Source organism: Aythya ferina, assembly GCF_964211825.1.
Source record: "Aythya ferina genome assembly, chromosome: 17".
In the NCBI taxonomy this organism is placed as follows: domain Eukaryota; kingdom Metazoa; phylum Chordata; class Aves; order Anseriformes; family Anatidae; genus Aythya; species Aythya ferina.
In genome coordinates, this window is record NC_140316.1 from 8,900,293 (window position 1) to 8,910,993 (window position 10,701).

Genomic DNA, 10,701 nt, shown 5'->3' on the forward strand with positions numbered 1-10,701 from the left:
AGCCCTGCACCCAGCGCCCTCGCAGCAAGCACCACGAGTTGAGGTTGTGTGGTTTTTAATTGCAATTAATTTGTGTTTTTTTTTTCCCTCTTACAGTGTCTAAACCTAGTTTTGCCAGAGGCTAACAGTGTGCACAGAAACCTCTGCACCAAGTCCTTTGCTACAGCTCTGTCTGCACTCAGGAGCAGAAGTATTCCTAAAGGCAGGTTGAAAAACATTGCTAAAAAAAAAAAAAAAAAAAAAAAGAGGAGAAACCAGCCTCCTGTGGGCTGCTTTCCAGCTTCGCTTGCACTCTGCCCTGCTGCCTCGCCTCACCTCGACCCCTCTTTTGCTCTTCCCCCCACGTTACGAACGCTCGCTGCCCTCTGCAACGACAGCCAGTCCCCAAATTGCACTCAAGCCTTTACTTTGCAGTTTCCCCACGCAGCATCCTCCAGCCCCAGGATGGGGACGGGGACGGGAAGCGGGTGCCCAGGAGCAACCTCCCCTGCGCCTGCCCCGCTCCCTTGCGCCCGGGGGTGGCCGAGCCTTTCACCTCCTCCCTGTTTGGAGTTAACCGAGGTTAACCAGAGCGGGGCGAGGACTCGGCTGCTGCCCAGCGCCTCCTTCTCCCTTCTCAAAACGCACGAGCAGGCGGAGGCTGGAGCCGTGGCGCCGAGGGCAGGGAGGGCGGGCGGTCAGGCGGCGGCCAGGCGGATCACCCTGAACTCGGTCAGCAGGGCCACGCAGAGGAAGGCCAGGTAGTAGAGGATGAGGCAGACGCCGTACGCCTTGCCCAGCTGGAAGCACTGCGCCGGCACCGCCATGAAGGAGAAGACCAGGCTCAGCCCCAGGGCTCCGGCCAGGATCCAGACCAGGAGGCTGTCGGGCTCCAGCTGCCGGAGAGATGCTGGGTGGCAGCGGGGTCCTGGCGGGGCTGGTCCCCTCCCCGTGCTGTAGCCGTCAGCCTTACCTTCACCACCAGCTGGCTGCTCGTCATCTGCAGCAGGCAGCCCAGTCCCACGCCCACCAGGATGTCTGGGGCCGGTTCAGGATGGAGGAGCAGCGCAATTTCCCCTCCAGCCCCGGGGATGGGGACAGCGCCGTCCCCCTTCCTCCCAGCCCCTCTGAAGCTACCCAAGCCTCAAGCACAAGAGGCTTCAGCATCGTCCCAGCCTCCTGGGAGCCTCCCCAGGGAGGCACGGCCTCTTCCCATCCTTCCCTCAAGCAGATCCCAGGGGACCAGCCCTGATCCTCATCCCAGGATGGATCCTGCCCAGCTCCAGGTCCCCCGGGAGCAGGGACTGGCCCCAGAACAGCCCCAATCTGTCCCCCCAGCACCCAAACCCCCAGCACCGCGTGCCCGAAGGATACTGAAGATGATGCCCCCGAAGCAGGCGGAGAAGGCCATGCGGGGGTAGCCCTGCCGTGCCATGGTGAGGTCGGAGAAGGTGTCTGGTGGGAGAAAGGGGAGATGCTGGAGGACACCTGCACCCCGCTGGGGTTCAGCAGGTGAAGTCTTGCTGCCGGCAGCTCCAGCCACACAGCTGGGGCCCTGCAGAGCCCTTACCCCCGATGCTGTTGCCCCAGGCCAGCAGCGTCAGGCCCAGCACTGTGTTGCTCAGCTGGAAGATGATGCCCAGGGTCCGCAGGATGTTCACCAGCTCCGTGGCCGCGGCGTTGATCCACATGGCGCTGGCCAAGAAGCCAAGGAAGGCAAACACCTGGCAGGAGAAGGAGAAGCTGGGTGCTGGGTGCGTCCCCTCCAGCCAGCTGTGTCCCTCCTGGGGACACCAGGGACTGGGAAGGTGCTCAGGTCCCTCAGCTCCCAGCAGGGCTGCTCTGGCCCCTGGTGTGCGTTCAGGGCTGGGGACACCTTACACAGTGGTACTTGGGCGGCTCCTCGTTGGTCGTGGTGAGGAAGATGATGATGGCCAGGACGAAGCCAACCAGCATGACCAGGCCCCAGACTGGGAAGATGCCCTGGATCTGGTACAGCCCATCTGCACGCAGGAGGGAGAGAACACGTCAATGCGGCCCCACAGGCTGGGCAGGATCCCACCAGGCCGGTGGTGTGGGGTCGAGCCTCGTCCCTAAAGCCACCTCTACCCCACCCTGCTGGGGGAGACCCCATGGGGGACAGGGAGCATGGAGCTACCCGGCCTGGGGCTTTGTGGCCAGCTTGGTCGTGTCCCCTCCTCGGGGGACACGAGGGGGAGCTCGGGGTCGCTGTAGGCTCTTACAGGCACCCGACTTGAGGGTGAGGACGCAGAGCAGGGGGCTGGTGACGATGTGCAGGCAGTTGAGGGGTCTCTTCCAGTTCAGGTCGTCCTTGTCGGGGTCCACCACGGGCACGGTGAGCAGCAGCACCAGCTCCACGGGGACCTGGGGGGCATCCCATGGGTGTGATCCGTCCCCAAACACGCTGTCCCTGCCCAGGGGTGACACTCATCATGTCCCCCCCTTCCTCCTCACCTTGAAGACCTTGAAGAGCCGCCAGTACCAGGGCTTCCTCCTCCACTTGCGCTGGTCCAAGGGGCTGAGGGCGCTGGCGAGGATGCGCAGGGAGGTCTCTTGGTAGGGGAGCAGGGGCCGGTACTCCTCACCTGGGGGGGTCGGGGTGCTGAGCGTGCCGGGGGGGCTCCCCACACCACAGAACCCCCTCAAGATTTAGCAGAGATGGCCCCAACCCCCCCCCAAAACCTGACCTACCATAGTCCCCGCTGTTGGTGCCCGAGGACTCCCGCTCCTCAGCATCCGTCGGCATCTCTGGGGGGGGTGAGGAAGAGCAAGGGGGTGGTGAGGGGGGGACACGGGGGTCCCGATGGCACCGCGAGGCGGCCCTTACCTGGCTCCCAGGGTCCGGGGGGGGCCAGCCCATCCCCGCGCTGCCTGCGGTGAATCCAGGTGCAGAGCACCACGGCGAAGACGTAGAAGACGTAGAGCCCCAGGTAACCTGGCGGGGGGCGAGGAGAAGGGGTTATGGACCCCCCCGGGGGACGCTCAAGCCGCCCCGGCAGCCGTCACTCACCCAGCGCCTCTCCCAGCGTGATGCGGCCCAGGTAGAGGACGAGGAAGGTGAGGAAGACGGCCACCATGTAGAAAATGGCGTCCCTGAGGAAGGGCCTGGAGGCGGCCGTGAAGGGCTTGACCAGGGCAATGCCACCGGCCACCACCGTGGTCACAAAAATACCAGCGCCTGTTGACACAACGGGGTGAGGGGAGCGCTGGGGGGGAGAATGGTCCCACAGGGCCCCCCCTAACAACCCACACCGTCACGGGGACCCTTACCGAAGACGGCCCCAACAGCCAGCCCTGCTGTCCGTGGGTCGGAGAAGGCCACCACGGCGCTGAAGACATCAGGCGCCCCGTTGCCGAAGGCCAGGAAGGTGACGCCATGGAGGGGAGCCGTCAAGGAGCAGCCCCCGGATCACGGCCTGGACCCCCCCCATGTGTGTGTGTCCCCCCCCAGGTCCCCGTCCCAAGGATACTGCCACGTTGTGGGACAGCTTCAGGTTGGTGGAGATGGCCGAGAGGTTGGGGCAGAAGCTGCGAGGGCACAAAGGAGGCGGCGGTGGTGGTCTCGGGGGGGGGGGGTGACGGGACCACCCAAGGCCACCACAGCTCGGGGGGCGTCCCCTCGGGGTACTCACAACTTCTCGGCTGTCACGCCAAGGATGACGAAGAGGTAGAGGAGCCACAGGGCCTGAGGGGGGGACAGGGCTCAGCCTCAAGGCATGGGGGGCACAGCCCACGGCCCCCCAGGTCCCCGTCCTTACGTAGAGGGTGACGGCCAGCGGCAGCAGCCCCGGGGGGAAGACGCAGAAGACGCCGCCGAGGTAGTTGAGGAAGCCGCCGTCCAGCCGGCAGTCGGGGTTGCCCCGCACGAAGCGGCACCACTCGGAGCTGTTGTGCTTCCTCACCTCCCTGCACTGCGGGGCAGGGCCGGGGGGGCTCACACGGGGGTCCCCGGCCATGTCGCACCCCCCCCCCCAGAGCCAGCACCCACCCCGTGGGTGACACTGCGCTGCTGTACCGCATCCCCTCCCTGCCTCAGTTTCCCCATCCGTGCCCTATATACACAGCGGATGAGGGATGTAAGGACAGGACCCCCCCCAGCACCCAAATCTCCCTCCTCGCCCCCCTTCATGCCCCCACTCACGTCCAGGCCCCGTCCGTGTCCCAAGGGGTCCTCCCTGGTGCTCCCCGTGTCCAGCGCCACCAGTGTCACCGCTCGCGGTGCCCCGCTGTCACCCGCCAGCGCCCCAGCCAGGCTCAGCGCCCCGGCCAGGCTCAGCACCCACAGCGTCCCCATGGCACCCTATGGGGCTGGGGAGAGCGGGTGGGGGCACCTAGGGCTTGGGGAGGGGGGGCAGGGGCTGAGCGGGGTGGGGGGGGTCCATGGGGGGAGGTGGGGATGGGAGAAGTGGGTATAGGGGTGAAAGCAGGGGTAAAAAATAGGAATATAGGGAAAAAAGTAGGGGTATAGTGATAAGAGTTGGGGTATAGGGATAAAAGTAGGGGTGTAGGGATAAAAGGGATAAAAAATAGGAATATAGCGATAAAATGAGGGTTATAGAGATAAAAGGGACACAAAATAGGAGTATAGGGATAAAAACGGTGCAGGGATAAGAGATAAGGATAAAAAATAGGGGTATAGGTTTAAAAGTAAGGGTATAGGGATAAGGCTAGGGGTATAGGGATAAAAGTAAGGGTACAGGGATAAAAGCTAGGCATAAAAAATAGGAATATCGGGATAAATTAGGGCTACAGGGATAAAAGTAAGGGTATGGGGGTAAGAATAGGGGTACTGGGATAAAAGATAGGGATAAAAGTAGGGGTAGAGGGGCAAAAATAGGGAAATGGGGATAAAAACAGGAATATAGGGATAAGAAATAGGGATTTAGGGGTTAAAATAAGGACATAGGGGTAAAAAATAGGGATATAGGGGTAAAAATAGGGATATAGGGGTAAAAATAGGGGTAAAACCAGGCACAGGGCGCCAACAGGGCTAGGAGCGGGGGGAGGCCACCAGCCCCGTGCCCGGCTCCGCGCCGCTCCCTGCGGGGGGAGCCGGGGGTTAGGGGGGGGCACGGGGAGACCCCCCCCACACCGCCCCCCCCCCGAAACCACGACCGGGGACCCCAACCCGGGGTGGGGGGAGTCCCAATGGGGCCGCGATGGGGTCGGGGCTGGGGACGGGTTGGGGATATGGGGATATGGGGATATGGGGATATGGGGATATGGGGACAAGGGGACCCCCCCGGGACCCCCCCCGTACCCACCGTGCCGGCGCGGCCCCGGCGCTGTGCGCGGGCGGCTGCTGCCCCCCCCCCGCCCTAAAGGGGCCGCCCCCGTCCGCCCTTAAAGGCGCAGCAGCGCTTTGGGCGCGGGGGGACACGAGGGGGGGACGTGGGGACACAGCGGGGGTAGGGGCTGGGGGCTCCGTGCCCCATATTGGGGGGGGGGTCAGGTTTGGGTGTCACCCCCCCCGGTAGGAGCCTCCCGGGGACTTTGCCCGCTGGGCGCAGCGGTAAACAGGCGGGGATTGCACAAGGCCGGGGTGCTGCGCCCCTCTCACCCCCCCGGGGACTGGGGGTTAGGGGTGGATATGGGGTGCCCATGGGGTGCCCATGGGGTAGGGGTGTCATGGGGTAGGGGTGCCCAAGGGGTGCCCATGGGGTAGGGGTGCCTAAGGGGCTGGGGTTCCCATAGGGCAGGGGTGCCGCATGGGGTGCCCATGGGGTAGGGGTGTCTGTGGGGTGCCCATGGGGTGCCTACGGGGCTGGGGTGCCTATGGGGTAAGGGTGCCACACAGGGCAGCGGTGCCCATGGGGTGTCTGTGGGGTAGGGGTGCCCATGGGGTAGGGGTGCCTATGGGATAGGGTTGTCATGGGGTAAGAATGCCCATGGAGTGCCTATAGGGTAGGGATGCCAATGGATAGGGGTCCCCCTAGGGTGTCCACGGGGCAGAGGTGCCTGCATTGTCTATATGGCATTGGTATATATGGCATTGTCTATAGGGCAGGGGTGTTTATGGGGTAGGGGCGCCTATGGGAAAGGCGTACCACGGGGTGCAGGAGCCCACGGAGCACCTATAGGGCCGGGGTGCCATGCCATAGGGCTTCCTTTGGGGTGCCTGCAGGGTGCCCATGGGGTTCCTATGTGTACCCACGGGGTTCCTATAGGGCAGGCTGCCCATATAACAGAGCCACCCACAGCCCTCCCTTAGGGCGCAACCCCCCCGAGCCCCCCCCGAGCCCCCCCGGAGCCCCCCCCGGGGGGGCGCGCCTTTTCCCTAAACCCCGCCCACTTCCCCCAACCCCGCCCACTTCGACCACGCCCACTTTAGCCCCGCCCCCTCCAGCCCCCCACCCCAGCCATGGCGGCCCCGCGGGCGGTGGTGGCCGCGCTGCTCCTGGCCCTGCCCGGGGCTGGGGTCGGGTTTGGGGTCGGGGTCGCCGCCGCCGTCCCCCCCCCTCCGGCCCGCGGCGCCTCCGTGCTGCTGGAGCCCGGCTCCGGGCGGCTGCGGGTCCTGCCCGGCCGCCACCCCAACGCCATCGCCTGGGCAGCGCTCACCGACCACAGCCGGGCTGTGGGGTGCGGGGATGGGGCTGGGGGGGGCTGGGGGGCAGCAGGAAAACTGGGGGGGGCAATGGGAGGGAGTGGGGGCTGGGGAAGGACGGGGGGGGAGCCAGGGGGGGAGGTGGGGGGGAATTGGGGGGATTGAGGGGGTCCCGGAATAGGGGGAGTCAAGGGGGAGAGGTAGGGGGACGTGGGGTGGGACATGGGGGGGCTCAGGGGACTGGGGGGGGGCAGGGGGGAACTGGGGAGGGAACTGGGGGAAACTGGGGGAGCCCAGGGGAGAGCCAGGGGGAGAACTGGGGGAAGAACCTCAGGGACCATGGGGAGAGCTGGGGGGGAACTGGGGGTGAATCAGGGGGATCGAGAGCAGAACCAGGGAGAGGACTGGGAGGGCTGTGGGGGATACTGGGGGGGAGAACCAGGGGGTGGCTGGGTCAGAATAGGTGGGGGGACTGGGGGAGAACTGGGAGGGAACTGGGGGAGAGCTGGGGGGGAACTGGGGAGAACTGGGGGGTCCTGGGGAGAACTGGGAGGGACCTGGGGAGAACTGGGAGGGACTTGGAGGAGAACCAGGGGGAGAATTGGAGGGACCTCGTCGAGAACCGGGGGAGAACTGGGGGGGTCCCAGGGAGAACCATTCCCGGCCATAACCCCCCTGCTGTCACAGCTGGGCCTTCCTGGAGGTGGCCACCAACGCCTCGTTCAATGACAGCCTGCAGGCCTACGCCGCGGGGCTGGCCGAGGCCGCCGTCACTGAGCAGGTACCGGGGGGGTGGCGGTGGCGGGGGGGGGGGGCCGGCGGGCAGGACCCCCCTGTCCCCGTCCCGCTGCCAGCGCCGTGCCCCGCAGCTCATCTACATGCACTGGATGAACACGGTGGTGGGCTACTGCGGGCCCTTCGGCTACCAGACCCCCTACTGCGAGAAGCTCCGCGGCTACCTGCAGGCCAACCTGGCCTGGATGGAGGAGCAGATGGCGTCTGGCCAGCGCCCCGAGTACTGGCACCAGGTGAGGCCGTGCCCCTCGGTGTCCCCACCGCCAGTTTGGGTGCAGAATGTTGATTTTTGGTTCGTTTTTCCTCGTCCCTGCAGGTGCGCCTGGCGCTGCTGCAGCTGAAGGGCCTGGAGGACAGCTACAACGGGCGCGTGGCCTTCCCCACCGGCAGCCTCTCCCTGTCGCCTTTCGGCTTCCTGTGAGCTCTGTCCCCCAAAAAATTGGGGCTGGGGGCTGCCGGGGGATGTCTTGGGTCTGGGTTCCTCACGTGGGGTGCCCCACGCCACCTCCTCACCTCCCCGCAGCCTCCTGCAGCTGGGGGGGGACCTGGAGGACCTGGAGCAGGCCCTGAACAGATCGGCCCCGCGGCACCCGCTGGGCTCCGGCTCCTGCTCGGCGCTCCTCAAACTGCTGCCGGGCCACCGGGACCTGCTGGTGGCCCACGACACCTGGGCCCCCTACCAGACCATGCTGCGCATCGTCAAGAAGTACACCCTGCCCTTCCGCGTGGAACCCGGCAGTAAGTGGGCAGGATGGGGGGGGCACATCTTTTCCCCTTTCCCCCCCCAAATCCTGACTCCCCCGACCCTGTTCTCGCACCCCTCTCCAGGCTCTGCTCAGATCCCGGGGAGCATCCAAGTGTTTTCCTCCTACCCCGGCACCATCTTCTCTGGAGACGACTTCTACATCCTGAGCAGCGGGCTGGTGGGTGGCACCCGGCACCCGCGGGACCCCCCGGTAGCACCCCCCAACCCCGCTCACCCCCCCCTTTCCCCTTCCCCTCCCCGCAGGTAGCTCTGGAGACCACCATCGGCAACAGCAACGCGGCGCTCTGGAAGTACCTGCGGCCGCAGGGCAGCGTCCTGGAGTGGCTGAGGAACATCGTGGCCAACCGGCTGGCCCGCAGCGGCGCCGAGTGGGCCACCATCTTCACCCAGTTCAACAGCGGCACGTGAGCACCGGGACGTGCTGGGGAGGGGGGACACCGCATGGGGACACACCCGGGGCGTGCTCTGGGTGACCCCGAGGGACGCGGTCGCCTCCCCGTGCAGGTACAACAACCAGTGGATGGTGGTGGATTACAAAGCCTTCTCTCCGGGGAAGGCTGGCCCCCAGCCAGGCGTGCTGACGGTGCTGGAGCAGATCCCGTGAGTGCCCCTCGCCCTCCCCAAAAGCCAGCTCGGCCCCTCGGAGCCCTAAAATCCCGGCCGCCCAGCCCGCGGGCTGCCCCAGCGTGGCCCAGGTGGGATTTGTTTGGTGGCCTGGGTGCGAAACGCGGGCTCGGTGGCACGCTGCCTCCCGCTGCGGTGGCCCTTCTGGCACGGGTGTGGCGGCGCTGCTGCAGCCGGTGGCTCTCTGCATGCAGGTGACGGCCCCCGAATAGGGTGGGGACCCCCGGGTGGGTCTGTCCCTCCCGTCCCCCTTTTATTTTGCCTTCTGCTCTGACTGGTGCCCTTCCTCCTGCTGCAGGGGCTTGGTGATGGTGGCTGATAAGACAGAGGTGCTGTACCAGCAGGGATACTGGGCCAGCTACAACGTGCCGTAAGCTCCCTCCAGCCTCGACTCTGCTCGTCTCCACCCTCATCGGTGTCCCACCGATGCCATTTAATAATAAAAAAGGGGGGGAGGTTGGTGCCACCCTCACCCGCTGCCTCCCCGCCCCCCAGGTACTTCGAGGAGATCTTCAACGCCAGCGGGAACCTGGAGCTGGTGAAGCAGTACGGCGACTGGTTCACCTACGACAAGAACCCGCGCGCCCAAATCTTCCGCAGGAACCACTCGCAGGTCCACGACGTGGACTCCATGGTCCGCCTGATGAGGTGGGGGCTGCCGCCTGCCCCCCAAAAACCCCCTCCTGGGTGTCGCCTCCGCCTCCCCGCGGACCCCCAGCCTTTGCGGTTGCGCTCTCAATGATCTAATTATTTCATTTCCCCCCCTTGCCAGGTCCAACAACTACCTGCAGGACCCGCTGTCGCGGTGCCGGGGCTGCGACCCCCCCCAGAACGCCGAGAACGCCATCTCCGCCCGCTCCGACCTCAACCCCTCCAACGGCACCTACCCCTTCGCCGCCCTGCGCCAGCGCTGCCACGGCGGCACCGACATGAAGGTGGGGACTCCCCTATCCCCCCCAAATCCCCCCCGGGACCCCACGCAACCCTCTTATTTCTCCTTTTTTCCCTCCTGGCACCAGGTCACCTCCTTCGGCATGGCCTCCACCTACGGGCTGGTGGCCGCCAGCGGCCCGGCGTGGGACGACGTGCCCCCCTTCCGCTGGAGCACGTCCCCCTGCAGCCACCTGCTGCACATGGGGCACCCCGACCTCTGGAAGTTCCCCCCCGTCAAGGTCCGCTGGGACTGAGCCCGGAGCGACCCTGGCACGTGGTGGCCGCTCGTCCATCCGCGTCCGTCTGTCCAGACCCTTTTTTTTGGGGGGCAAACTCCGCGGCGCATCAGCTGCTGGCTCTTCCTTCTCACTAGGGCTGGCTTTGGGGGCGCATGGGGGGGGGACACCGGCTCTGCCCCGTCCCCTGTCCCCTATATTTTTCTCCTCCTGCTTCTCTCGCTGCTCATTGCCGTCCCGTGGGGTGCCCCACGCTGCGTAAGGGGCTGTGCCCCCGCTGTGCCGCCGTGCCCAGGATCAGAGGGCTCTGTCCCCAACCCCAAAAATGAGCACTGTGCCCCATGGGGCGCTTCCCTGGGGGGGCTGCTCTTGCTCTGGGGGGCCCTTCCCATAAAGGGGGGTGCTGGGAGGCTGGGGCAGGCACCAGGACAGCTCCATGGCAAAGAGGAGGTGAGTGACCGGGTTTGGGTTCGACAAATAAAGCGGTCTGCGTGCGGTGGAGCCGTGCTTTGTGCTGCGCCGAGACTCTCTGGTGCCTCGTATCGGGGTTGGGCTCACACTGAGGCCCTCTCCTGCAAAAAGGGAGGTGGTTAATGGGGTGCTGCTGTCTCCGGGCTGCTGGCTGGCTGGGTTTCCTTGCCTCTGCTCCATGCTGTGCTCTGGTGCTGACCCCTTGGGGTTATTTTGGGTGTCTGGAGTTGGTTCTCAACAGCTGAGAGGGGAGAGCAGCCACGGAGCAGGGAGCACCACTCACCCCCAAGACGGGGTGCTCGTCCTTGTCCCCTTTGTTCCCCCTCCTCTGC

The 10,701-nt window shown here is 65.7% G+C and overlaps 2 protein-coding genes across 2 annotated transcripts; one reads left to right on the forward strand and one right to left on the reverse strand.

Moving 5' to 3' along the window:
• Positions 1-38: 38 nt before the first annotated feature.
• On the reverse strand, positions 39-5,399 carry SLC8B1 (solute carrier family 8 member B1). The gene is made up of 16 exons (XM_084538739.1): positions 5,265-5,399; positions 4,142-4,746; positions 3,759-3,911; positions 3,633-3,685; positions 3,470-3,528; positions 3,271-3,375; positions 3,011-3,178; positions 2,828-2,935; positions 2,692-2,748; positions 2,455-2,585; positions 2,223-2,364; positions 1,861-1,982; positions 1,550-1,703; positions 1,354-1,434; positions 953-1,017; positions 39-875 (listed from the first exon to the last, which is right to left on the reverse strand). Exons 2-16 carry the CDS (start codon positions 4,292-4,294, stop codon positions 678-680), a joined length of 1,749 nt encoding a protein of 582 aa, XP_084394865.1. The 5' UTR covers positions 4,295-4,746; positions 5,265-5,399; the 3' UTR covers positions 39-677.
• Positions 5,400-6,352: 953 nt separating this feature from the next.
• Positions 6,353-10,416, forward strand: PLBD2 (phospholipase B domain containing 2). Its single transcript, XM_084538788.1, has 12 exons — positions 6,353-6,579; positions 7,232-7,325; positions 7,414-7,572; positions 7,656-7,756; positions 7,863-8,077; positions 8,168-8,262; positions 8,349-8,509; positions 8,610-8,705; positions 9,028-9,099; positions 9,225-9,377; positions 9,502-9,664; positions 9,749-10,416. The coding sequence occupies exons 1-12, from the start codon at positions 6,362-6,364 to the stop codon at positions 9,914-9,916; spliced, it is 1,695 nt and encodes a 564-aa protein (XP_084394914.1). The 5' UTR covers positions 6,353-6,361; the 3' UTR covers positions 9,917-10,416.
• Positions 10,417-10,701: the final 285 nt, after the last annotated feature.

Excerpts from the sequence above, each read along its gene's own strand:
- PLBD2 (XM_084538788.1), top strand. The coding sequence starts at position 6,362 with ATGGCGGCCCCGCGGGCGGTGGTGGCCGCGCTGCTCCTGGCCCTGCCC. Across the intron at positions 9,100-9,224 it reads TGGGCCAGCTACAACGTGCC|GTACTTCGAGGAGATCTTCA; the intron begins GTAAGCTCCCTC and ends CCCGCCCCCCAG. Across the intron at positions 9,665-9,748 it reads ACGGCGGCACCGACATGAAG|GTCACCTCCTTCGGCATGGC; the intron begins GTGGGGACTCCC and ends TCCTGGCACCAG.
- SLC8B1 (XM_084538739.1), bottom strand. The coding sequence starts at position 4,294 with ATGGGGACGCTGTGGGTGCTGAGCCTGGCCGGGGCGCTGAGCCTGGCT. Across the intron at positions 2,749-2,827 it reads CCCCGGACCCTGGGAGCCAG|AGATGCCGACGGATGCTGAG; the intron begins GTAAGGGCCGCC and ends CACCCCCCCCAG. Across the intron at positions 1,018-1,353 it reads CTTCGGGGGCATCATCTTCA|ACATCCTGGTGGGCGTGGGA; the intron begins GTATCCTTCGGG and ends AACCGGCCCCAG.